This window comes from Gracilinanus agilis, chromosome 2 (assembly GCF_016433145.1).
Source record: "Gracilinanus agilis isolate LMUSP501 chromosome 2, AgileGrace, whole genome shotgun sequence".
In the NCBI taxonomy this organism is placed as follows: Eukaryota; Metazoa; Chordata; class Mammalia; order Didelphimorphia; family Didelphidae; genus Gracilinanus; species Gracilinanus agilis.
In genome coordinates this window covers 48,104,258-48,130,519 of record NC_058131.1, presented here as the reverse complement: position 1 = coordinate 48,130,519, position 26,262 = coordinate 48,104,258, and the positions used below count along the sequence as shown (strand labels likewise).

Here is a 26,262-nt window from a genome sequence, read left to right as displayed (position 1 = left end):
TCCTCTCCCTTTCCTTCAAGATATTTCAGGAGTTACTGAGAGCAGTTTAGCAGTATTACCTGCACCTTCCTCTAAGATGGGTCTTGACCAGGGCTGTTAATTTAGATATATGGAGAGCCAGTAGATACCATTGCCCCTGTCTTTTTAAAATCTAAATTGTAGGTTAAAATTCAACAAATGTACATTAATAATCTCTTTAGGCATTTGCTCTTTTTCCTCCTCATCACAATATTCTATTTGCGTCAGAATTTCATTCTGGAGAGCTTCCTCCAACACGTCTGAAACTACCAACTTTCAGTGATACCTAGAATATCAAACTTTTTTCCTCCCATTTTGATCTATAGTTCACTTCAAATGTCACTCCAGTGTCTAAACATTTGAGGCTGTAGGTTTTTTTATAGCTAACTTCTATCTTGAAACTACTCTCTATGTTGAGTATGTACTCACAGTTTTCTCCTTCCTTTTCATTTTTATGTCCTTTTAATTGGATTCTCTAGGTTCTCAGCAAATGCATTCTTCTCTTGCACTGTTAGGTGCCCTCCATCAATGGTCAAGAAACTTTCAGGTCTTGTTTATTTTAAGTCGTGGTCCAACATGTGTCATCTTAATCAGTTATTTGCTTCCCCAAAATACCTTTTTCTACTGCAGCCTTTGCCTTTAATTGGCAGCAGTGATGCAAATGTCATCTATGCCTCCTAAGCTCTTCATTTCCTTGCCCAAGACTTTACAATTTTTAGAAATCTTTCTAGGTTCATTCTGGCAATATTACTTATTGCCTATACAGATGGCCAGAAATGGATACTCATCTCTTGTTTGATAAGTTATGTGACTCTTTTTTATGTTGTGGAAACATGCCTCAGAAAGACAACAGACTTCTCTTGTTGTTATCAGGTCAACAAATAGATTCCTTGGTACCCTTCAGGACAGAATTGTGAACCCACACCACTTGTCTCTTCTTCTGTGAACATTACTTGGTGACCTCTTTGGAGCCATTTCCTAGAGGACACACAGCTGTTTCCTCCTGAGAAGCTTTGATGATCAAAATGATCCAGGCCTTCCTTCCTACAGTAAGGCCCTTATTCTTTCCTTTTTTAATAGATGAAGCACCTGAACCTTATAACTGCTAAGTGACTTGCATCAAGATATATTTAACAATAAAAAAAGACTTATAGACCTTTTTCTCTCTTCCCCCCACATGTTTAAAATTATGTAATTTTTTATACCAGTTGGTAGACACAAAAATGCCAATTGTGTTTATAATCCAAATACCCTGGCACTCACAATCTCTACTAAGTACTAAACATGAAAAGATTCATCACCTCCATTCACAGCCCTTTGTAGTTTGTGTTCTGTGAAGACCTTGGGTTACTTTCAGAATCCAACAGGAATATATTTGAAGATCAAATTTAAGGAATTTCTAAGAATTATACTCTTAGTCATCCTGCAACCAAAACAATTTTGGCTATAGCTGTCACTTTTGAGCCAAGAGGAGAAAATGTATTACATTCTATTCTTATTGAATTCTGAACCTTACATAGGTGACAGGTGCAACCCTGAATACATTTTCTTTGGTAACCTCCCGGTGCACCAATATAGGCTCAACACAATATAGACTTGAGCCTATAAACAAGGTGTGGAGGAGAGAGATTTGTTGCACTTAGAGAGTGTCCTAGTTTTTTACACCTACCCTTCTTCCCAGGTGTGAAAATCTGGAGTATGGATCTAGATGCCAAGTGACAATATTACAGTTAGGGATTCACTCTGCATATTTAAAAAGCATTTCTTTAGGTGACTCTGGGAAGCTTTCCTTAAATTATTTTTGACACCCCACATTTATATCTTAACATGAAAACTACTAAGGTTTATCCTTTGGTTAGAAAGTGTCCCACATAGTTCAAAACCATTTTTTTGATGAAGCGTGTATTTCACCTCACACATGGTAGAGATTGTTTTTCAAGTGACAAAAAGGGTTTGAATTGAATGATCCATATTTTAACCCAGTCTTGGTTGTGACTAAAGGCACACATTGGGTTAGAGGATTAATTAGGTTCAGGGTGTAATTCATAGCTATGGAATAAAATTTTCCTTTCTTTGTGGTAAGTCACTCTTCAGTTTACCAATAAGTATTTATTAAACATCTACAATATGCCAGGCACTATTCCAACTGTAAAGAAGGAAACATTTCCTATTCCTAAGGAGATTACATTGTACTAGAAATACAATGTAAATATATATATAACAGATTTGAATAAATACAAAATGTCAAAATACAAGGTAATTTGGGAGGGAGCAGCACAGTAGCAGTTGGGGAGATCTAGAAAGGCTGCATCTTAAAGAAAGAAGTAGACTGTTTGAGGGAGAGGTGAAAGAAGAAAGCGATCCAGGCATGCTGAAAAGCCATGACAAAGGCACAGAGACAGGTGATAGAGTGTTGGGTTTGGCAGGATCTTGGTGTGCATGAGGAGGAGTCATGTGCAGTGAAGTTGAGAAGAGATTGGGGCAGGCTATGAAAGTCTAATCTCTGTTCCTAGGGAGCTTCTGGAGCTTTTGAGTGTAGAAGTGACCCAGTCAGATCCAAATTTAAGGGAAATCACTTTGACATCTTGGTGCATGATAGACCAGAGTGGTGAGATTGAGTTAGGGAAACAATTTAGGAGACTCACTGTTATAATGTAGGTGAGAGGCGATGAGGCCCTGAACTAAGGTGGTAATTGTATGACTAGTAGAGAAAAGGTTGGATGAAACAGAGATTGAGGAAATGGACATGGAAAGATCTGACAAATGATTAGATGAGCAGAAAGAGAGTGAGGAATTCGGTATAACCGGATAAAACCAAGATTATGAATTTGGGAGACTGAAAAAATGGTATTGCCTTTGACAGAAATAGGGAAATTTGGAAGAGAAATGGGTTGAGGGGGTGGGTGGAAGTAAAGCCAGCAAGCATTTCTTCAGGCCTTGTGCTAAGTACAGGCAGTACAAATAGAAACAGAAAGAAAGTATTTTCCCTTAAAGAACCTCCATTCTTTTACTGAAAGGGAGCATGCATAGGTGGGGGAGGCACCTATCCAGGGAGAAAAAAGTCCAAGGAGGAATGAAGAAGGCAATTTTCTGGGCTGGGCTTTTCCTTCACATTTCTAGGAAAAGTTTCTAGGAGTGTCCAGTAACTCACCTGACAGGAAAGGAAGGGAGCTTCAGAGTGAAAAAGCTGCTGGAATGAAGAAGGCATCTCCCATGGGAAGCAGGTTGCTTGTGACACTCATTGTGAAGAAAGTTCCAGGAGATCCAGGTTTGGGGGATAAGAAATCACTATTTGGTAAAAATTGCTGGGACAAGTGGAAACTAATTTGGCAGAAAGGAGGCATAGATTAATATCTTGCACCATTCACTAAGATCAAAATGGGTACATGATCTAGGCAAAAAAGGAGGTATCATAAGTAAATTAGAACCGGGAACATACTGCCTATCAGATTTATGGATAGGAGAGGACTTTGTGAATCAGCAAGAGATGGAGAACAATGTGAAATGGAAAATGGAGTACTTTGAGAACATTAAATTGAAAAGGTTTTGTACAAATGCTGCCAAGATAAGAAGAAGCAGAAAATTGGGGGAAATTTTTATAGACAGTTTCTCAAATAGAAGTCTCATATCTAAAATATAGAGAACTTTGTCAAATTTATAAGAATAAGAGCCATCCCCCAGTTGATAAATGGGCAAAAGATATGAACAAACAATTTTAGGATGAAGAAATCAAAGCCGCATGTAGGTATATGAAAAAATGTGCTAAATCACTATTGAGAGAAATGCAAAACAAAACAACTCTTGAGATATCAGCTCACACCATCAGACTGACTAAAGCAACAAAAGGGCAAAGTGACAGGGGATATGGGAAAATGGGAACACTAATACACCGTTGGTGGAACTGTGAAGTGATCCAACCATTTTGAAGAGCAATTTGGAATTACAGACTTATAAAACTGTGTATGTGCTTAGATCCAGCAGGATCTGCTTCCCAAGGAGATTAGGAAAAAAGGAAAAGAACCTATTTGTTCCAAAATATTTATAGCAGCAATCTTTATGGTGGCAAAGAATTGGAAATTATGGGGATGACCATCAGTTGGGGAATGACTAAAAAAAATTGTGCTATATGTGATCGTGATGTGTAATAGGTAATTTCTGGAAAAAGATGGAGAACAGCTTGAGTGACAGATTGTCGGTTATAGAACTTGGAATTTGCTCAGATGGCATGAGCCAAGGGCAAAAGACAGTTGGGACCACCTCTATAAAAGCCCAGGGGCTCAGCCACTCAAGGTCTCAGTCTTGAGAAGGGATTTCTGGAGGGTAGAGGGTGGGGAAGGGTGGGTAGGTCTATAGACCTGCAGATCCAGCATCTATACTTTATTGCCACAAAAAGTTCATTCACCTATTACTAAACAAGGCCGAGAGATAACAGCTCTCAAGCTTCTTGACAACAGCTGTCAAGAAGATTATCACTATCCCTTCCTTTCCTTTGGTCTAGACCACGGCTGGGTCGGATCAGGGTCTGTGAGGGAGAGAAGAATCTCCAGCCAATTACCAACTTGTTGCTTATTGATTAGCTTACTTTAGCTCTCATTAGATTTAGCATAGCCATTCCCAACACCTCTTTCCTTATCCTTAATTCTACCCCTTTGAGTCTAAAGCATTAAACCCCTTTGAAACTTGATTCAAGTGAAGAGTGGCATTTATTCCAAGAGCAAGTGAATAACTACAGCCAAAGGGGAAAGGGAATTTATCAAAATAGTAGTCAGTTAGCATTATCTAATCAAATACCAACAACTAGCCCTATAACCAACCTTTATCATCTAACCCAGTGGTTCCCAAACTTTTTTGGCTTACCGCCCCCTTTCCAGAAAAAATATTACTTAGCGCCCTGGAAATTATTTTTTTTTTAAATTTTAATAGCAATTAATAGGAAAGATAAATGCACTTGTGGCCATTACTGCTTTCCTAGATCGCTGCAGCACCCACCAGGGGGCGGTGGTGCCCACTTTGGGAATCTCTGGTCTAAACTAACCCTGTCAAGGAACCAGAGGAGCTGTTGAACAATATATACAGCTTCTCCCTTAATAACTTTGGCTTGGGCACTGTTTGTGGGGTCAGGTGCTTACCTGAGTTGATCATCCATAAGCCCTGGTGATTACCAGCACACCTTGGTGGCCCACTCAGGCATCACAATCCTCATTTAGGCTAGATCCATTTACCACCTGAGGATCTTGGGCCAGCTTGTCAAGCCCAGCTTATAGAAGCACCTTCCTTCCTTCCTTACTCCTGTTGTAAAACAGATGGCATACAACTACATCATAAGAAGCAATTAGCCAGCTAATTTTTTAAAAACTTGGAAAGAACTACATGAGATAATAAACAGTGAAATGAGTAGGACTAAGAGAACATTATACATCACTACAGAATTAATGCTGGAAGAATAAACTGAATTTTACCTACTGAAAGTGAACTGAAAGGTGAAAACATGAAAGACTTAATTTATATGAACATGTTGGTTTCATGGAAGTTATCTTCTGTGATGTGGAGAGGGTGGGAAGGGCCTGGGACATGTGGATGGGATTTATTATGTAGATATGAAGAAGAATAAGCTAAACATATAAGATCTGTTATTTCATTTATGCACAATCTTCTTTTGATATGTGGAAATGTTTGTTTTATTTGGTTTTGTAAAGTTTGGAATACATTTTTAAAAAGAAATAAAAAAGTTATTCAAAAAGCTGAGAGAGAGCATGAATATAGCTGGTCTTGCCCTTCTTTCAAATGGAAAGATAATGAGTTCTGACGTAGACGTGCTGAGATGGAGTGTATCTAGGACATCCTATGAATTGACATCGATGAAATACTCAATAGGCAATTGGTGAGGTAGGATTGAAGTTCAGGGAGAGATTAGGGCTGGGATCTATATATGTCTTTATATAGATAGGTAGATGGAATATAGGGAGGAAGGAATAAACCTTTTAAATTTTATTTTATTTTTATAAACCATAACCTTCCATCTTGGAAACAAACCTAGTATTGATTCCAAGGCAGAAGCCCTAGTAAGGGCTAGACAGTGGGGGGGTTAAGTGACTTGCTATGGGTCACACAGCTAGGAAATGAACAAATATTTATTAGTGCTGTGCTAAGGGCTTAAAAATATTATCTGATCCTTACAACAACCCTGGAAGGTAGGTGCTATTATTTTGCCCTTATTATATAGTTGAGGAAACTGAGACAGACTGTTAAATGACTTACACAAGGCTAGTAAATGTCTTAAGGCTGGATTTGAACTCAAGTTTTCCAGTTTCCAAGCCCAGTGATTTACCTACTATACCATCTAGCTGCCTACTGATTGATAGATGAGAGCTAGGGCTTGGAGAAAGGAAGATTCGTCTTCCTGCATTCAAATCTGACCTTAGACACTTACTAGCTGAGACCCTGTGCAAGTCACTTAAATCTGTTTATTTCAATTTCTTCATCTGTAAAATGAAAGAAAGGAATGGCAAACTACTCCAGTATCTTTGCCAAGAACTTCTAATGGAGTCATGAAGTTAGACATGACTGAACAACCAAGAATTGTATTAATGATCCTCTGAGGCTCTTTATTGTCTTAATTTTCAAATGTGATATTCTGTTGTGTTTTTTAAATTTATTGTTAAATATTTCCTTGTTACATTTTAATTTTATTTAGGCCACACTTGGGAGTATTGGGGACTGTTAGTACCTTTTTTTCTAGAAGATTGAAGGAGGGGTTTGGATCAAGAGTACACGTTGAAGGTTTGGTCTTGGCAAGGAGAAGGACCACTTCATTTTAAGAGACTAAGAGAAAAGGAGGAAACCATAGGATGATGTACTGGTTTTGAGAAGAGAAAAAGAACAAATTGATATCAGATGGCCTTGATTTTCTCAGTAAAGTCTGAGGTAACACTTTTAACTGAGAAAAAGGGGAAAGGAGAGAAGTGTGAGAGGCTTGAGGAGGGAAGAGAAGATTTGGGGTAGCTTCTGTGGGGAATGAAATGAGGAATCAGTAAGAAATAAAAGGACTATCTTGCTGCAGAAAGGGCCCAGTTGAAGCTGGAAACATAAGTGGATAGTGTACACAGGCAGCATTGTTGTGTGACTTTCTCCTTTGTTCAGCAGTAGTTGGCCACCACGAGTTAATATTTGTTGGCTCTGGGAACTCACAAAGACTTAGAGGGGTTAGGTTCTATGGTGGTGGAATGAAGTACTCATGTGGAGAAAATCATGACGATTTCATTTACTGAAGTATGGAATACCTGTATGGAAATTGAGCTGTTGCCTGTGATTTCCTCAGTACCATGTTCTAATTTATTTACTCAGTGGCAGTAATGCAAGTTTAACAGAAGATGACCTTGGGGAACAAACCTGTACTTTGACATACTTTAGGTCATTTTCTCTGCCTCCAATAGCAACCATTTTGGATGTTTTGAATCTGATGCAATTTATTCATCTTCCCAGTAAGTTTGGTTAATTATCTATTTTGAATCAGAAGAGCTAGTTACATGTTATACAGATTGCTTTCTGAAAGGTGTTGAGGGTCTAACTTAAAGATTTTTTTGAGTAATAATTAAGCATTATTGGCCCATTGTTGTTTCATTGTAGTTAAGAGTACATTCAAGAAGAGTACAGTATCAGTGGAGCTCTGAAATAGAAAATCAATTTTAGTTGTGTGGTTTGGGGCAAGTCACTGCCTTTTGGATGTTATTTTTCCTTATGTATAAAATAAAGAGTGTTGGATTATATAATGGTAAGTGAATAAAATAAGATCTCATTCTATCTTTTATACTTTTTTTTTTAAACCCTTAACTTCTGTGTATTGTCTCATAGGTGGAAGAGTGGTAAGGGTGGGCAATGGGGGTCAAGTGACTTGCCCAGGGTCACGCAGCTGGGAATTGTCTGAGGTCGGATTTGAACCTAGGACCTCACATCTCTAGGCCTGGCTCTCAATCCACTGAGCCACCCAGCTGCCCTATCTTTTATACTTTTAAATATAAGGGGTGCCCTTTTTTGAGGACATGGATAATCAGAATTTTGTTACATTACTTTCAATGTAGTGGAATTTAATTAAATTCAACATTATGTAACTCCTGATATGTACAAAGAATGTTGTTAGGAACATAAAAATAGAAAAATAAATTTCTAACTTCACAGAGATTATATTCTAATCATTCCCTTAAAATTCCTTGAAATATTGAGGGATAGAACTGATAACTTTAAACACAGAAGATTATATCAAGACTATTTTAGGGAATGTAATTAGATAGCTGCCCTGTCATAATATCTAAATTCATACCATGTATTAACTCAGATAGTTTTATAAAATTTTTTTAGTCTCTACATATGAATATTTATCATTATCTTTCCTCTTTTACCTCTAAGGGAGGTCAGGTGGGACCTCCTCACTTGAGCTGAAGGCTATAGAGCAGGGGTTGGCAACGTATGGCTCTTTCTGCAGGAGCCATAAAGTCAATTTTTTTTCAGGCGCTGTTACAGGAGCGCACACTGTGAGCACTGTACGGCTCTCATGAAATTATATTTTAAAAAATATGGCGTTTATGGCTCTCACGGCCAAAAAGGTTGCTGACCCCTGCTATAGAGTATGTCTAATTTGCAGACTAAGTTCTTTGTGATAAAAGGATATTTTGATCCTTTATGCTGGAGGAGGTTTGCTGCTTATGAAGCTAGTCAAACTAGATAGAGTGAATAGAGGGACTCTGCCCCCTTCTCTTTCTTAGGATTGCTTTGAGGGGAGGGGATACCTCTTGTTTTTGAACCAGAAATGTCTGGAGCTTGTGGCCAGAAGTCACTTTACTGAAGTAAAAAAAAAAAAAAAAAAAAAGTTGTAGGTGATGAGAGGAAAGGAACAAATTAATTTCCTTTTCCTTTTAGTGAGCCTTGGAGTCAGGGGATTTCTCTCTTTTGTTTTCTCCTAGCATCCAGGTGGAGGAGAGGTTCTGATGGAACAAGCTGGTCGGGATGCAACAGAAAGCTTTGAAGATGTGGGGCACTCTTCCGATGCCAAAGAAATGCTCAAACAGTACTACGTAGGGGAGGTCCATCCGGTAAGGGATGCTAAGCTAGAGGCAGCCATGGGGAAGCAAAAGGAAGTACATTACAGAAGAGCTGTATTTATCTATTACTAGATAGATACAGCTTTCTACCAGTAAATGAGTTTCAGTGCCCTTACACACATGCTCATGTTTATAAGGCTGAGTCCTTAGTGTTGCTTCACAATCAGAAGGAACTGATTGGAATTTACTGCCAGCAATTGGCCCCAAACACCATTGTCTGGTGGCTCTGGTGTATTCTTGGGTAGGCATGGGTAGCAGCTCAAATTCCATTCATATAAATGAGGATGTGGTGAAAGCTGTTTCTATATGCACCTGTTTCTTCATTATTTGGATAATTCTTTAATTTTTTTTTTCTTTCTTTCTTCCAGAGTGACCGTAAAGCTGAAGGATCTGAGGTAAGAAAGCATCAGTCTCTCTATAACCCTGAAGTACAAAGTGTCAGAAGACATGTCCTCAATAGATTTAGTAGTTTGGTATATGCTTTAAGTTTGAGTTGAATTGTGTTGTTTTTTAAACCAGGCAGAAGCCCAGTTTTTTTTTTTAAAGGGATTTGAGTTAAATTCTAGCACAGGAGAAAAGGACAACTGAGTTTCCAATAGAAGAAAAAAATGCCCTAAAAATTCAATTTGTAATCTAACTAGTTTATGGGAATGACATAGATGATTTGGGGTTTGACCCAAAAAAATGTTATCATTTAGCATGATGAAAGAACAGGTGATTTTTAAAAAAGACTTGCTCTGTTCTTGGAGGTCTTTGGTTGGGGGAAAGACTAGAGTATCAGCATTTATCTCTCATTCATTTTCCCCCTTTCCTTTCCAAATGCATCATATACATATATACCTATCTTCCAATCTTCTATCTTATCATTTTTTATTTTTTATTTCCTGGTATTAAATTTTATTTTATTTTCCCCCAATTACATGTAAAAACAGTTCCCAACATTTTTCAAAGAATATTGAGTCTTAAAATCTCTCCATCCCTCTCTTCCCCCAACCCCTCACCCACTTGAGATGATTAGCAATCTCATATAGATCTTATGTGTGCAATTATGTGATGTATTTTCCCATATTAATCCTTTTGTGGAAAGAAACTCAAATAGAAAAAAAGATTTAAGAAAGTGAAAAAAATTTGCTTTGATCTTGCTTCAGATTTAGAATCTTCCATTTTAAAGGGTTGTGGATGAATTGTCTTGGAAATGACCTTTCCACCCTTTACCCAGTAATCTAATTTTCCTGCCAAGCAAAAATGTGGAGGCTGCTTTTTTCAGGAATATGTTTATTCATCCTTTTACTCTATAGTCTAGCAGGTAGGGCGGACTCAGTTATCAGTCAGTAATTAATGTTGAGAATCAATAGTGTTGAAGTTCTTTCTACTGTTATCTTGTCCAGGACAGAAAAGATGAAGGACTTTCTCAGGTTTTAGGACATCTTTTTCTTCACTGACCATTCCATACCCGTCCTTCCCTGCTTTTTCAACTTTCCCTTCATAGGTGATAGAGTAGGAACATCATAAAATTGAAGTTCCCTTTTCTCAACTTAGTTTCCAACCCCATTGAGCCTAACCCTAAACCCAGCTGATTTGTTGACTAAGGCACAAGAATTCCTAAAGCCCAAAGATGGTTGCCTCAGAATATTTGTGCCCAAGCATCTCTTTCTCTCTTTGTGCCCCACACATTCTCTTTGCTAAGCTGCTGGATCATTTTCAGAAAAGGAAATGAAAACTTGTCTATAACCTAACTGTGAGCAGTATTGGCTCATAAACTGCACTGCTTCACCCTGAGCCAGTGCTCTCTGCTCCCGAGCTCTTGTCAATAAAGCAGAATTGAATAGAGCTGAATGTTCTGGTACAGTTTATTGATCATGTCCAGAAAGTGTTGGCAGCTCAGTGGTAGGTCCACATTTCCAGCAGGCCTGTCCCCATTTGCCCAGGAGAGGTGTCCTAGCTATTCCTTCATACATGCATCTTTGTTTATATCCCTAAAATAGATTTAGAACACTGAAATAGAGGAAGCCTTATTTCTTGTACCTTTCCCCATGTAGTTATAGTCTCTTTCCAATATCTTGAAGCTTGGAAAGCAGTTATTGGACAGAATTAAGGGCCTCCCTCTAAGTGCAACCAGTAGCTCTGATGGGTTCTGAGGGGACTGGCCGAAGGTGGTGTCCATGACTTAGTAATCCCCAGCAGGTGCTAGTCATGAGTGGCTATGCTTTCTATTGGAAACTCAAGGAAATATTCCTCCAGGATAAGAAAGCAGTTTCCTTTGACGTAATGGTCCTGCTTGTGTGCATTAACAAAACAAACGTACAAACTTCAACTCTAGACTTTCTCTTTTTACAGATTAAAAAGGAATATTCTCTTTCAAGTTATCAAAGTTTCTAATATCTGCTATTGTTTACTAGAAAAACTGTCATTTCTAGTGACTTTTTTTTTTTTTTTTTTTTTTTTTTGCATAGCTTGACTAACCAAGAGAAAATGGTAACATTTCTTTTCATCACATCTTTCTGTTTAGGTGATTTTCCTGGAAGGCAGGGGAATATTCTCTCAAAGTAAAATTTCGAAAGTTTGAAGATTTTACTCTGTTGGGTTATTTCAGGCTTTGGCAATAACTGAGTTTTAGGCCTATTGAAGACTAGGTTTCATCTTTATCTCTCTTCTATTTACTCTTGGTGTGAGGAAAGTTGTCATTCTTTTTTGCAGGTAGGGTGAGTATGGAATGTAAAGGGGGCTTTCCAAAGATTTGCTATTCTACTTTAGATTATTTCTCTTTAGGACATTTAAAAAAAAACCAAAATTAAATGAGTAAAAAGTAACAAATATCTCTTTGGTTAGACTTATGTCAGTTTTTTGGATATATGATCAGGGTGAAATTCTCTAAAGTTTACCATTCTGATGTAAGGAATAAAATTTAGGTATTTATAGATATATATTAAAAATATGTGGCCGCCAGGAATCAACAATTTAGGTTGATTCCGTAATAAAATCAGACCCAAGTCAGCATTGGGTTGAAGAGTTTATTTACAATCGGTAGGTAAAAGTAGGAATAAAGAGAAAAGGAGAGGCTAGTCAGCCTGGACTGAGAGAGAAGGTTAAGGGGGCTAAACTGACCTAAAGCTCTTTTTAGTTAATAACTATTCCATTTTTCTAGAGGACTCCTCTTCATCTTTTCAGTACCCTCTACCCATAGTGTATGGTCACTTCTGACACTGTCAGATTAACTCACTAAGGTAGCTCAGGATCTAGGGCACCAGATACCAGGACCCAGAGGACTCAATGTCTTTCATATCTAGCGTCTAATTCTGAATATTTATTTATTTATTTGTTTGTTTGTTTGTTTATTTTAAGCCCTAATACCTTTTATATATATCCTTCTATATTAATTTTTTATTTGTTACAGGGCTAGGCAATGGGGGTTAAGTGACTTGCCCAGGGTCACACAGTTAGGAAGTGTCTGAGCCCAGAATTGAACCTAGGACTTCCTGTCTCTAGGCCTGGCTCTCAATCCACTGAACCATCCAGCTACCCCCTCTAGCTTCTAATTCTGGCAATAGAGAGCTGACAATATTCTCCTATCTTGTCTAGACAAGGACAGTTTTTGGGGAAGCCTCTTGATTTCTCTGTGTAGCTGACCAAAAAGCCTACAAGTTGAGGGACCTTCAAGGAACTGCCCACAACTGGGCAGTTTTTTGCAGTAGAGACTCATCTTGGAAAGCACCTTGGTAGTGTTTTGAGTTAGGAGCACTTGTGTTCCATAAAGCAAATCTCTTCTGATCCACCATTTGCTAATTCAGTTAATTTGGGATTATCTGTAAAGAGAAGAGGAGCACAAAGAATCCAAACCCACAGGTTTTTATCTTAAAACTTACTTAGCTAGCTGTTTCTGTTAACTTTCCTCTAAATTTGACCAGAATGATGATGTCTGTAGACAGTTAGTATGAACTTTCCTTTCTCTTCCTGTTCCTCTACAATGGGGAAATATCAGTGTCAGGAAGCTCACTCAATGGGCCGAGAGGGGTGAACTTGAAGAAACCTTCCCTATTCATTTGCTAGGTGTGTGTTAGAGGTTAATCAACTAGCTTTACTAAAGTCCTGCAGCTGTTGCTATAGAGGCTCTGTGACCATGGGGACTTCTACAGGGCTGGAAATGCTTTGATCTTGATGATCTGGCACCTGATTGTATAATTGACCTAGTCTATATTACCTGTGTACAGCCAGCCTAACTAAGATCAGAGGATGCCATCTTAAGAAGATTGACCACTCAGTGGTTTGCTTTCTTTTTCTTTTGGTCACTGTTCTCATAAAATCATAAATGGAAGAGGGACAATTGATCTAAGTTGGTAGAGGGTGTGCCCACACCAAGAAAATTAAAATCTCAAGAAGATTTTGTTGTTCCTTGCTTTACTTGGTTCATTCTAGGCATTTTCTGAGGGGATAAAGGTGAGCCTTAGGTTCAAATTCTTGCTCATCTGCCTTGCATACAGCTTTTGAGGACACAAATTGGATGTTATTTTCACTGGTGATAATGAACTTCATTCAGTTCTGTTGTTGTTTTTTTTAATAACCCTACCTTCTGCCTTAAAATCAGTGCTATGTACTGGTAGGGCTAGGCAATGGGGGTTAAGTGACTTGCTCAGGGTTACACATCTAGGAAGTATCTGAGGCCAGATTTGAATCTAGGACCTCCTGTCTCTAGACCTGGTTCTCAATCCACTGAGCTATCCAGCTGCCCCCTTCATTCAGTTCTGCTTACCATGGGATATGGCTTTACTCCCTTGTCTGTAGTTGCCATTTTTATTTTGTGACACAATATGAAAAAAGAACACCTGGGTACTGTGGCCAAATGTAGCTTATCTGGAATTTGAATAAAGTTATTTTGGGGAGTCATTTACAATTAGAGATTTTTTAAAAATCATATCTATAAAGTTATTCAAGTTGAAAAGTAGGCAAGGCTTTTATGAAGACCTTGGTTGCACAGGTGCTCTTTGGCTTTGTAATGACTGGTGCCTGTTGAAGCATCATATCGGGATCATTGCATTCCTCTTGCATTTGCTGAACACTTATGTTTTGTGATGTTATCTTTTGTACTGAAAGACAGAATTCAGTGGATTCTATTTTAAGCTCAAATGCCCTTCATCTTAGGTCTTGAGTCTACTTTTTTGTAAAACAACACCATTTAGAGTTGATTATGAAAACAAAGGGCAGCATAGCTTAACATCTTCAGAACCATTGTTTTTATTTTGTCACAGCCTTTATTCTTAGGTTCCAGTAGAGATTATCTTAGGTTATTGTTTTAATGGCTTTCTTCAGTGATGGTTTTTTTTTGTCCCAAATTCTATTTAGTTGCCCCATTGTTGCACAGAGGTAACCTTGGGTCCTCAAAGACAACATAAGCACAAATCCTGGTTGCTTTGAACCGTTTGGAAAGACTAACTATATTCTCAGTGGTGGTGTGTTGTCCAAAGACATTAGCTGTGTTTATTGAGGAAGATGCTGAGTACAAGAAGGCCCCTTGGAGGCCCAAGAGGTTTTTTGGTCACAGTAACTCAAAAAGATAGTCCATCAGGGTGGGAATAGGCAGTCACACTCCACCTTGATAGAAACACAGATCATTTGAAGTACAAAAATATATACTTTTTCTTCTTCACTTAGTTTATTGAATTCTTAAGTTTTTTCCTTCAAAGTTATCTGAAAAATTTGCTTTTATTTATATTTGAAGAATTGTACCTTTATTTCTGTGAAGCAATAGTGTCAATAATAAACATAACTTTCTTAGTGATCAATATCACTACTTTGTAAAGTGGCAATTGGAATAGGCCAGACCACCAATACTGACCACCTAGACAATAAAAGGGAGTACCTTTAAGTAGAGTAGGAATGTTAGTTGTCTGTAACCTCACTTTTTTTAAAAACCCTTACCTTCCTTCATAGAATCAATACTATGTATTGGTTCTAAGGCAAAAGAGCACTAAGGGCTAAATAGTGAGGGGTTGAATGACTTGCCCAATGTCACATAGCTAGGAAATGTCTGAGGCCAGATTTGAATGTAGGACCTTCTGTCTCCAGGTCTGGTGCTTTATCCATTGAGCCAACTAGTTGCCCTTAACCCCCTCCCCCAACCTCACTTTAATGCTGGTTTCCCCATGTCCACACCACTGAATCATTGCATAGGCGAACCTATATTGAAGATAGAATGAGAGTTGGGTTTTCTTTTAAATAATGTTCAAGATGAGATCCACTAAAGGATAAATACCATATTATATACCAGGCTTTAGTGTACTTAGGACAGGAAACTTTTACATTTATTTAAAACTTTAAAATTCTGAGTTTCTTCTCAGGAAGATTGTCCATAAACATTAAAATTTCCTATTCTGTTAAGAAGATGAATCCCAACCAGGGCACTCAAATATTCATTATTTTTGCTGGAAGCATCCCTGTGACTTAGAACTCTTTGCTTTCCATTTTATATACTGGAACTCATAAACAGTTAATTTGGAACAAAAATAAAATTTTATAACTGAATATCCTAAAATGGTTTTTATTTTACTTTAACATTAAACTATGAAATCCAGGATCATTGTTTCAGTTAGAAGTGCAGTCATTTATATATGTGAAAAAGCTTTCCACATACAAGTTGGCTTTTGTATATCCTAAGGATGGCCACTACTTTGAGATACCTTTTGTTAGAATTTTGCCCTTGAGGGGCAGCTAGGTGGTTCAGTGGATTGAGAGCCAGGCCTAGGTTCAAATCTGGCCTCAGACACTTCCTAGCTGTGTGACCCTGGGCTAGTCACTTAACCCCCATTGCCTAGTCCTTACTGCTTTTCTGTCTTAGAACCAGTACACAATATTGATTCTAAGATGGAAGGTAAGGGTTAAAAAAAAAAAAAAAGAATTATGCCCTTGAAATAAAGTATACCCATTCTCTAAGTTTGGGGACTTTGGCACCCATGTAATAAAAGATGCCTCTGTAACAAAGGATATTTATTTTTCAAGCATAGGTACTCCCATATGCTCCCCTGGATTAGATATTATAGGGGAATTAATTTTATTGGAACTGGCCCTCTAAATGATTGTCAATTCTGAAAGTCTTCTGGAGCTCTTAGTGCCAAATAAAAGGATTTGATCACCCCAAGGGAATGGGAACAGGCAAGGTGCTTTTAAACTGGAAGGGAACATGCATTGTCCCCAGGCTCAATAGGTGCGGTGCCTTCTCATTCCATCTCAAGGGAACGTCCTCACTGCCCACCCTCTAGGGAAGCTTGCGGAGCATTACTCTCATGGGGCTGGCTTATGGCCATTGATAAGAAAAATCAATTAATTAAATTTGAAATGAAAGGAATAGAATTTTAGAGATAGAAGGGGCTTTAGAAGTCATCTAGTACAATCTCTTCATTTTACAGATGAGGAAAGAAAAAAGTTAAAAGACACTGACTTGAAGGTATTAGACATAATTCCTGTTATGAGCAACTTTCCAAAAGCATTCAGTTATTATGAAATATCTCCTTTCAACTTACTAAGACCATCTATTGTATCTTAATTTCCCAGAGCTTTAAAAATTGTTTTATAGTGTATTAATGAAGCTATAACTTGAAGACTTGATTTACTTTTAAGATTTTTTTTTTCCCACTTAATTATGGTACTTTATGATGGGGTTTAACTCTTGATCCTAGGTATATCCAAAGTTCCATTGAGAGCAATAGAGAAACATGCAAATGAATTCCTTGGTCTGTTAAGGGCGAAGATACTATTTCAGATTTTGGTTTGCTCTCCTGTACTAAAATCTTAGCACTTCTATTTCTACTCTGTATACCACAGACCAGACAGTCCTAAGGTTTATAACAGTCACTGTGTTCTGCTCACTGAAACTCTTGTGTATAAATTCAAATCAGGGGATGGTTATAACCAGCTGGATTTACCTCTGTGGTCAAAGGTATATATTAAAAGGACCTCCAGAATTTTCTTTTAAAATCTATTCCGCTGAACATCAGAATTTTGGGAGTGATGATATCAGTTGGGAAATAACATTTGGAGGGAAAGAAGGGGTTGAAGGTAGATAGATCATATATGTGTTAGTAGAATCATTTAATGCCTAAATGTCTTGCTTTTTTTTTTTAACTTTGCAAAATTAAAAATAACTTATTTGGCTTCTTTCCAAGCTTGGCTGAGGGACTTGGCTTCTAAAAGCACTGCCTTAAACAACTCTTTCATTGTAGTTGATTAAAAGTGGGGCCACTGTAGCCTGGCATTTACTTGGCTGTGAGTATCCTTAAGGGAGTGCAAGTTTTTTACCTTCCTTCTTTTTAACTGTAATCTTTTAGGTGAGGTTGTGTCTTATGTTCTGAGTAGATTGTTATCATTAAAATAAAGGCATTTTGAGGTGCTTTTGGTTGAAAAAATATATCATCTTTATATCTAATCATTAGTTAAGAAGTGTTAACAGTTTAATCAAAATTCTAAGTTTAGGCCCCTTCCTTCCATTTTTGTAGGCCAGACTTTCTGAAGATGAGCAGAAAAATCCTTAGTGTTCTCCACATCCCAAGACTTTTAATCATAATTAAGGCATAAAGCTAATGTTCAAAGTCTGACTCTTGGATAGGATACCTTTTACCCTCACAATTCAGGACTTGAGAAATATGTAACTTGGCCTTTAATGCCTTCATTTTTGCCCAGGGTTCTACATTTCTAGTTAAATATTTTGTTTCAGAGTCCTATAACAGATCCATTTTATCAAGCATCAGTATATATCTGTGGGGGAAAATCCCAGTGTAACTCTTAGATAGAATTAGACTGTTATCTTTTTCCTGATACAGCCAAATTATATGGGCCTGCCATGGGAAATTAAAAAGTAAAGAATTAGGTAATGTTATAGGTGATTAGCTTTCAACAGTTCTCAAAGTTAAGGCTGTGAAATTTTCACATCATTCTCCAATAAACTCAGTGACCTCAAGAATTTGAGTGTCATCTTAGCATGGACTATTGAACATTTCTACTTTTTTAGCAGTTTAATTTCTTTCCAGTCCTAAGGAAAGTCTTGGATTAACTTGTATGGCTAAGTCATATACATGCAAGATTGAAATTTCATTCCACACAGTTCATAAGTATCTATGGTCTATATAGGTTTTCTAGGAAGTCCTTTACTAAATTATTGTCAAAAACTTAAAGATTTCTGCACATGGCCAACAATTAAATGTTGGGAGTACCTTCTATCTGTACATTGTTGCCCCACTGGCAATTGGTAGACAGATTTGTGTAATATAGCTCATGTCTGGAATAATGGGTTTTAGATAAATGATCTCCTTCCTTATCTTTATTTCCTTCTCCACAAGTCTTTTAATCCTCAAGTATAATTGTAGTACATAGTTGGAAGCATAAAAAGGAAGTCAGTTTTCTCTAGAAATAATAAAGTAATAATATTCTGTTATGTGGAATAGTGCATGATTGGCCACTGTGTTCTAGAGGAGCTTTTCAAATTCTAGTCTGTTTCCAGAGTATATGATCTTAACTACTGTCGGTAGTAAATGCAACTAGATTGGGTAGCCTCTTGTGACCATGAGCCAATCTTCATCTTAGTTAATATCCCTAAATTCCTCTCATCTTGTATACATTCTCATTAAGGATTTTAAATTTTTTTTAAACCCTTACCTTCCATCTTAGAATTAATACTATGTATTGGTTTTAAGACAGAAGAGTGGTAAGGGCTAGGCAGTGGGTTTAAGTGACTTGCTCAGAGTCCCACAGCTAGGAAGCATCTGAAGCCAAATTTGAACCCAGGTCCTTCCATCTCTCTCAATCCACTGAGCCACCTCGCTGTCCCCTCATTAAGGATTTTTTAAAAAAGTTTTATCTAGTTGTGGAACTGATACAGAGTATAGTTTAGATTCCTCTTGCAGGTTCTAGTTTTAAATAAGGAATGCTAACCATGTTTCCTTTCTTTTTTGTGTTGTTTTTTTTTTTTGGATTCGCATCTTCAGTTTTCAAGTTCAGTGTGCAAAAGGTACAGTATTACTTTAACAAACTTCCTTGTACTTTACAAGTAAAGTCTTATTAATAGGGGGTGATAATAAGTCTACTTTCTATAATGTGATATAAGATTATAAGATTATATATATAAGCTATGAAATTATTGCTTTGAAAATCTTGCTTTAAATAGTGTTTCCCACTTGGTTGACAAGTTTGGCTTGTTCATCATAATCTTTAGATTTTTTTCTGCTATATATCCAGAAAGCCTAGTATTCTCCCATGTTATGTTTCTTCATTGAGACAAAAAAAGATGTGTTACCTGAATCTGTTTAGGCCCCCTCTTAAAGGCTTTTAAAGTTATTCAGTCTCATTAGCTACATATACCTCAAAGAGAGGCAGCTGGGCCATGTGGAGTCTTAAGGGTGTGTATGACTCTTAAGACTTTGAGCTCTATTAAAGGGAAATGAAGCAGTTTCATTCTAGTTTTTAGTTCATAGAGAAAAATTCATTGATAGTTATGCTTTTCAGTAGTCATTTTCTTGTTATAATATTATCTAGATTTATATAATTTGTTAGAGAAAGTCCTTCTGTAGAATCTTAATTATTACTAAGTTTGGCAGGATACTATAGCACTTATAAATGTCCATTCAGTGTTCACTAGCATCTTATTATTTAGCAGCTAGTATTTCCCAGAGTTTTTTGCCTAGAAAAAAAGGTACTGATTGTAGAAAACATTTTGGATGTAACTTGTATGTAATTTGTATAGCTTAATGGTGTTTTTGTTTTTGTTTTCCTAGCTGCTGGTCAAATTGGATTATCCCTATCATGGGTGCTGTTCTCTTAGCTGTCATGTATCGTTTTTACATGGCAGAAAGCAGATTGTCCTGAGCCAGCCTCTTTGGAACCTGGAAAGTTAACATTAGAGAGAGAAAAAACTTGCAGGCCTGCTCTGATAGGACTGCTGGATTCCCCCCTCTTTGAATCCTGCCAATTTTATTGCCCCCCCCCCCCTGCTAAGTCGAAATGGGGAATGCCAACCGTCCACCTCTGAACTGGGATCAGTACGCCTCATCTTACAGTTGCAATGCCTTACTTACCCTCAGAGGCATCATAATCATTCAGCATTCCATTCTCTAGCTTGTTTTTTCTTCCTGGGGTTTTTGTAAATAACTCTTAATACCATAATTTTTTGTCAACTTGCCCAGGGAAGTAGAGAAATGATTTGAGTGTGTATATGTAAACAATTTTGTGCTCTTACAGAAAAAAAATACAGTCTGTTTTGCAGTGTCTTCAATAAAAATGTCTGCCTCTAGCACTTTGAACTTAAGAATATCCATTCTCAAAAGAAGGGCAGCAAAATACCTGGTTTTGAGGATGAGAGAATATTTATTCTTTTTTTCTTATATTAGTAGCTACTTTTAAGCAAATGCCAATTTTTTAAAATTATAATTCCACTAATTTTGTTATTTATCTTAAGTTGAAGTGCATCACTACTGTTAACCTAGAGCATAATTTTCTAAATTGTCCTTTTTGGTGATAATGTATCCTCATTTCCTCATAAGAGTAACACTTGACCAATGTAAACCAGTTTTTTCTCTTTTAAAGTGGTATTTGAGATAAGCTAGTCTCTCATTTGGTGGACAAGTGGAGTCATTTAGGCTATGATGATTTAATAATAGCCTTGGGGACAGACAGCTAGGGGTGAAGGTAGAAAGGAGTGATAGTGATTTGAGGAAACAGTAAGCCGTCCTATAGCTTGGTACTTATTTTTTTTTTGTTCTAATCAAAAACAACAACATATCTGAGTTCAGAGATAGTCTGGTGTGCTTTCTCAGGGTATTTGTTTAATTTGGTCTCTTTTGGATGGATCCCAGTTGCTTAAGAGACTGTGACTCCAAATGTGTCCATGACATTTGGGAGGGGAAATAATTGGTATGCTAACATGACATTTGGAGGTGGGGCTAATAAGAGAAAATGTTTAAGTTTATGCATCTCTCTTTCACCTCTTGTGGCTCCTAGTTGTTTATAACTATTCCTGTTCGAATATACTAGAATAAAAGAGGCATCCTGTTTTTTTCTTGGTGTGGGTGTTTTTACCTGTTGCTCACTTGTGGTACTTCCTAGGAGCAGATTGTCCCACACCCTGGACTTTCTCCTTCCCCCCTTGAGAATCTGTGCACACACTACACTACCTGGTTTCCACTCTGGAACTATTTTGTTGATGATTCCCACCTCTCCTTTGAGAGTTACCCACGTCTGTTTCTGAACATAGTTAAAGGACCAGTGCCTCATCCAGCAGGGAAGCAACACCAGCTTTGCCCATTTCCTCCTTCCCTCCTTCACTCTGCCAGGGACCGACGAGACAGGAAACTGCTCAGCAAACCTGTGTCTGCCCATATAAACTATTTAAGAAAAAGTTCAACCCAGGTCTTATATCCTCTGATTTAGCAGATGAGTGAATACAGAATTCATCGAAGAGCATTTATAAACTTTTACATGCACATATGATTATGGCATGCTAGATCCCTAAAAAGGTTTCTGGAAGAATTTTTATTTTATGGATTTCTTGGATATGTATGATACAGCCTTTCTTTTTGGAAAATGTATTATTAAAATTATTAATTTTATTTCTTGTTAAAACCCCCTTCTTTAATATGTGAGTTATAGGATTGAGAAAATCTTTAAAATTACTCCTTGCAAAGGAACATGTTAACTGTTGATTCCTTTCAGTTGTGCAGGATAGGAAGGCCTTGGGTAAAGAGATTGGCAACAATTAATGAAAATAAATTGGTTTATCTGGAAATGCAGGGATGTTTTTTGCCTTTGGAGGTGGGTGAAGACTTATGGTGGTGGGGGTGAGGAGACGATGTGGGGTGGGAGAAGGAAATGTTCAAAGTAAAATGAAGCCAAAAGATAATAACCCAGATAAATTAGAGAAGGACATTGGCAATATTCAGACTTGAATGCAAACCAGCTGGGTTATAAGTAATTTTGCAAAACTAACCTCATGTAAAAATGGCGTTTGGATATTTTTAGGATAAAACAATAATGTGTTTTTCTATTTTGTGCTGGACATCTTTTTCTGTTTATATCTGGAATTGTTCTTCCCCTAAGCCAGATGAAAAATTCTTGGTCTTGTCCCCACCACACATAAAACCCACCCAAACTTTGGGTTCTTTTTTGTACTCAGACTGCTCATATGATATCTTTAGTTATATTATTAAAACTGCTCACACACACATTTGCCACCATATTATTTTATAAACACCTATGTTATAGGTATCTAAGGCAAGAGAGCTCCTAACACTGGGTGCACACTAGCGTCTTTTTAATGGATTTGGGCAACAAGAAGGCCTAGAGAACTCCATTTCTGCTATAAATAAAAACTAGAATTTTAGTCAATTTTAGCATCATTGGATAGGCAGCAAAAGCCACTATAAGGTACTGTGAAATAACTCCCCTTTGGCTCCTAGTGCTCGTTGGCACTGGCCTTTGGGGTATACTATTGTTTATTTTTTAGGAAAATTGGCTTGGTACACAAGCTACACTGAGTCAGAAGCATAATGTCTAGGGAACAAACTTGGGAAAGAGGCGGGGGGAGCTGGTGTCACCAAGAATAGACACTGTTGGCTGTGCCAGTTGGCAAGTTTTTGTGCCAGCTCCCTAGAATTCCCTCATACTACCCCCAGAGGAATTGGTTTCAGTGACTTCTCCACTTGTAAAGAGAGGGAGGTGATAGAAACAAAGTTAGTATTGTATTTCTCAGGGGGATAACTTAACCAGAAGCAAAATCCATTGGAACCTATAATTTCAACCTTTGGAGTTCATTCCTTTAGCAGATGTCATAAAAGTTAAGTATTGTGAAATAAGAACATTGTTGAGTTCCTATTCACTTGTGAATATTCCTATTCACTGGTGGGGTAATGAAAACTATTTTTCAAGCCAAGTATGTCATTACAGCACCTCATGCTTAAAATCTGAGGTGATGCCTATCTCGTTTAAATTCCATTTTAGGAGAAGGACATGACATAGGCAGAAAATTAATACTTGCTCCTACTCTCCTAGGGCAAGAGGTAGTGGATCCCGACTTGTCCCAACAAGAATTTGATTTATCGAACTATGTTCCTCTGTAGTTGCCCAACATCCCCAAACCATTGGAGAGTTTAGCAGGATTTGGCCACCTTAACTCTGTGAGAGCTAGGGTTGGAATTTGCGGGGGTGATTTGCATAGAAATATTTCTCCAATTACCTGCTATGTTCTGGGTTTGGCACCTGACTTCCTTAACTAGCAGCGTTTTCAGCACACATGTCTTAAATTTGCCCGACTGGGGGAAAGCATTAGTATAACTTAAATTGCCTTTCTCTATAGCGTACATACCTGATTGACAGAATGTGCGATGTCAGCATCCCTCTTGTGTATTCAATAATGCAGTGTGTTTACCTTTTTAATGTCAGACTATTTTACACAAAGATCTTTGTCTATTTCTAATGGGATGTACAGACAGTGAATGTTTGTTAGATTGGACACACAATAAAGATACTGTTTCCTTTTTCTTGCCTTGGTGACAATTCTTCCTACATTAAAATCAGGAGTTTGTGAGATTTCTTTATCCTCAGGTGTTTTGGAAGGAGATCATTTGAGTCTTTGGAGTATAATCTGTGACTATGCTAAAATTTCTGATTAATGTGACTCTTGATACGAAATTATCGGCCTGAAGGATGCCTGTTGCTTTTCACAGCCTGGTGTACAATAAAAATGAAGCGGGTGGGGAGTAGGGGGCAGACTTCAAGACCTTTGGATGATGGTAATATAAACCTAGTGTGGAGATTGGTCTAATAAAGTGAAAACATCACAAGGTATGTTCTCTGTACAAGTGACCAGGAAAGATGCTTTTGGGGAAATTTTAATTCCAAGGTTCAGTAATTATTTAATTCCAAGCTTCAGTAATTATAAAATCACACTAAGGAAAACTGTACATTAACTGCTTCTGGCTAAATCCTTACCTTCTGTCTTGAAATGATACTAAGTATTGGTTCTAAGGCAAAAGAGCAGTAAAGGCTAGGTAATTGAGGTTGTGACTTGTCTAGGGTCACACAGCTAGGAAGTATCTGAGACCAGATTTGAATCCAGGTCCTCCCAACTCCAGGCCTGGCTCTTTCTCCTCAGAGCCACCCAGCTGCCCCAGTCATACAGTTTTAAAGGAGAAATCTGAATCCATCTGACCAAGTCCAGCACCTTGTTCACAAGTATTTGGCTTCTCTAAATTATTCTTGGTCTTACCTAGTCCTAGCCATACAGTCATTATTGGCAGAAAGAGGCAAAAACAATGGTTCTAAGTACACTTTCTGCTTTGTTTTCATTGCCAGAGGAGAGGGAATGAATTCTGGATTTGGATGGAGCAATTGGATTGAAGTCCTGGCTCTGCTAATTGCCAGCTCTATTTCCCAATCTGTACAATGAAGACGGTGGTACTTGCCCTTTATGAACTTCTGAGAGCTCTAGAAATGGGTCCTGGAAGTGGTTACCAGGTATCTTTGGATCGTTGCTGGATATGTCACTTAGCAGCAAGTATTGGGTTCTACCTTTGCTGTGGCAGGCACGAGTTCAGTGTGGCATGCTAAGCTCTCGTAATAAGGCCAGCTAAGTAAGCAAAGCATGAGTTAGAGAACAGGAATGCCAGCCTACTAAGTTGCTGATCTTCATTGGACATCAATTATGCTGTCTTTGCACCGGGCATTTCAACATCAGGCTATTACTTCATTTTAACTTCATATACTCCTATATGTAAGAATTATTTTGTAGGTGATTTAGGGATGAAAAAGAAAAAAAGGTCCTACTCAAAACAAAACACTCTGGAATGACACCCTCAAGAAACTTGTGATATAACTTAGTGCTTACACGGAATTTGATTTTGAAATCTTGTCAGATCGTATTGCTTGCCTTCTTAATGGGTGGGGGAGAGGTAGGAGGGAGGGAGAGAATTTGCAAATGAAATTTTAAATGAATGTTAATAAATAATAGCTTTATTTTTTTTAATTCATCAAAAGTATTTCTCAGGGCTTTAGTAAAATGACCTCCTTAAAAAGTGGGGAGGGAAGAACATTAGGAATTTTGGTCAGCTTAACCAGGAGAAATTGGGAGTCCTTTAATTAAAATTCTTCATACTTATATGGGATGAGACTTATCCTGTATCTTCTAGGTCTTATTTAGTGCCACTCATTAGTACATTATTAAAGAATTGAGAGATTATGAAACAATATATATATTTTTAAACCCTTACCTTCTGTCTTAGAATCAATACTGTGTATTGGCTCCAAGGCAGAAGAATGTTAAGGGCTAGGCAATGGGGGTTAAGTGGCTTGCCCAGGGTCACACAGCTGGGAAGTGTCTGAGGCCAGATTTGAACCCAGGACCTCCTGTCTCTGGCCTGGCTCTCAATCCACTGAGCCACCCAGCTATCCCCAAAGCAATATTTTTTAAAATCCTTTAAAAAATTTTATTTTCCCCAAAATGAAGCCATTTTTTAAAAGGGTAAATTCTTGTTACTCATCTTATTCTGATGGCTTCCACAAATTATGTGGAAATCTGAATGAGGTGGGTGTCTTAGACTTAATTTCCAGGAGTGTCAGTTCCAGCATTGGAGATGGTCAAAATGTGAAAAGACAACTGAAAGTCACTGGGAAAAGCAGCCTCAACAAATCAGACGACAAATGGTATTTGTTACCAGCACAACAAATGGCATTTTCAGCCCAATAGTGCCAGTCTCAAGGCAGCTTTCTATTGTTCTTGTGTTTCTGGTTCTAATCTCCGGGACTCAAACACGCCCATGTTAACATTAGAACCACATGGATACGGAAAGAAAAAGGCCAGATGCTTGGAATTCACCATTTCTGTGGTCTACTTTCTTGTAGAATCTTCCTTGTTGGAATCCTACCAGTCTTCCAATTTTGCGGCTTGGTTTTTTTACCTAAAATGCACCTCTGAATGGCCATAATAAAAATGAGCCATTTACTTAGTTTGCTCTGATTATTGGATGAAGAGCAGTACCCAATTGGAATTCAGTGGAGGGACTATACAGAGGAAGGACTGGTAAGTTAGGAGACTGTGAACTCTGTGTCCTTGTTGTCACAGAAAGGACTTAGGTTAAACAGGAAAAACAATAGAACTAGTGTTCTATTGTTCTATAGGCTA

General features: G+C 37.8%; 1 protein-coding gene across 3 annotated transcripts in view; it reads left to right on the top strand.

Annotated features, from left to right (window-relative positions):
• LOC123236743 (cytochrome b5 type B) overlaps window positions 1-23,628 on the top strand; it is a 58,534-nt gene extending 34,906 nt beyond the window's left edge. Inside the window, exons 2-6 of one of the 3 annotated variants that reach the window (XM_044663144.1) lie at window positions 8,976-9,104; window positions 9,482-9,508; window positions 18,934-18,947; window positions 19,090-19,104; window positions 19,868-23,628. In XM_044663144.1, coding sequence (XP_044519079.1) covers window positions 8,976-9,104; window positions 9,482-9,508; window positions 18,934-18,947; window positions 19,090-19,104; window positions 19,868-19,958 — 276 coding nt within the window. In that variant the 3' untranslated portion in view covers window positions 19,959-23,628. Of the gene's footprint in view, window positions 1-8,975; window positions 9,105-9,481; window positions 9,509-18,599; window positions 18,622-18,933; window positions 18,948-18,987; window positions 19,001-19,081; window positions 19,105-19,867 lie in introns of all 3 variants that reach the window. The other 2 variants (XM_044663145.1, XM_044663143.1) reach the window with 2 other exon arrangements.
• The last annotated feature ends 2,634 nt before the right edge of the window (window positions 23,629-26,262 follow it).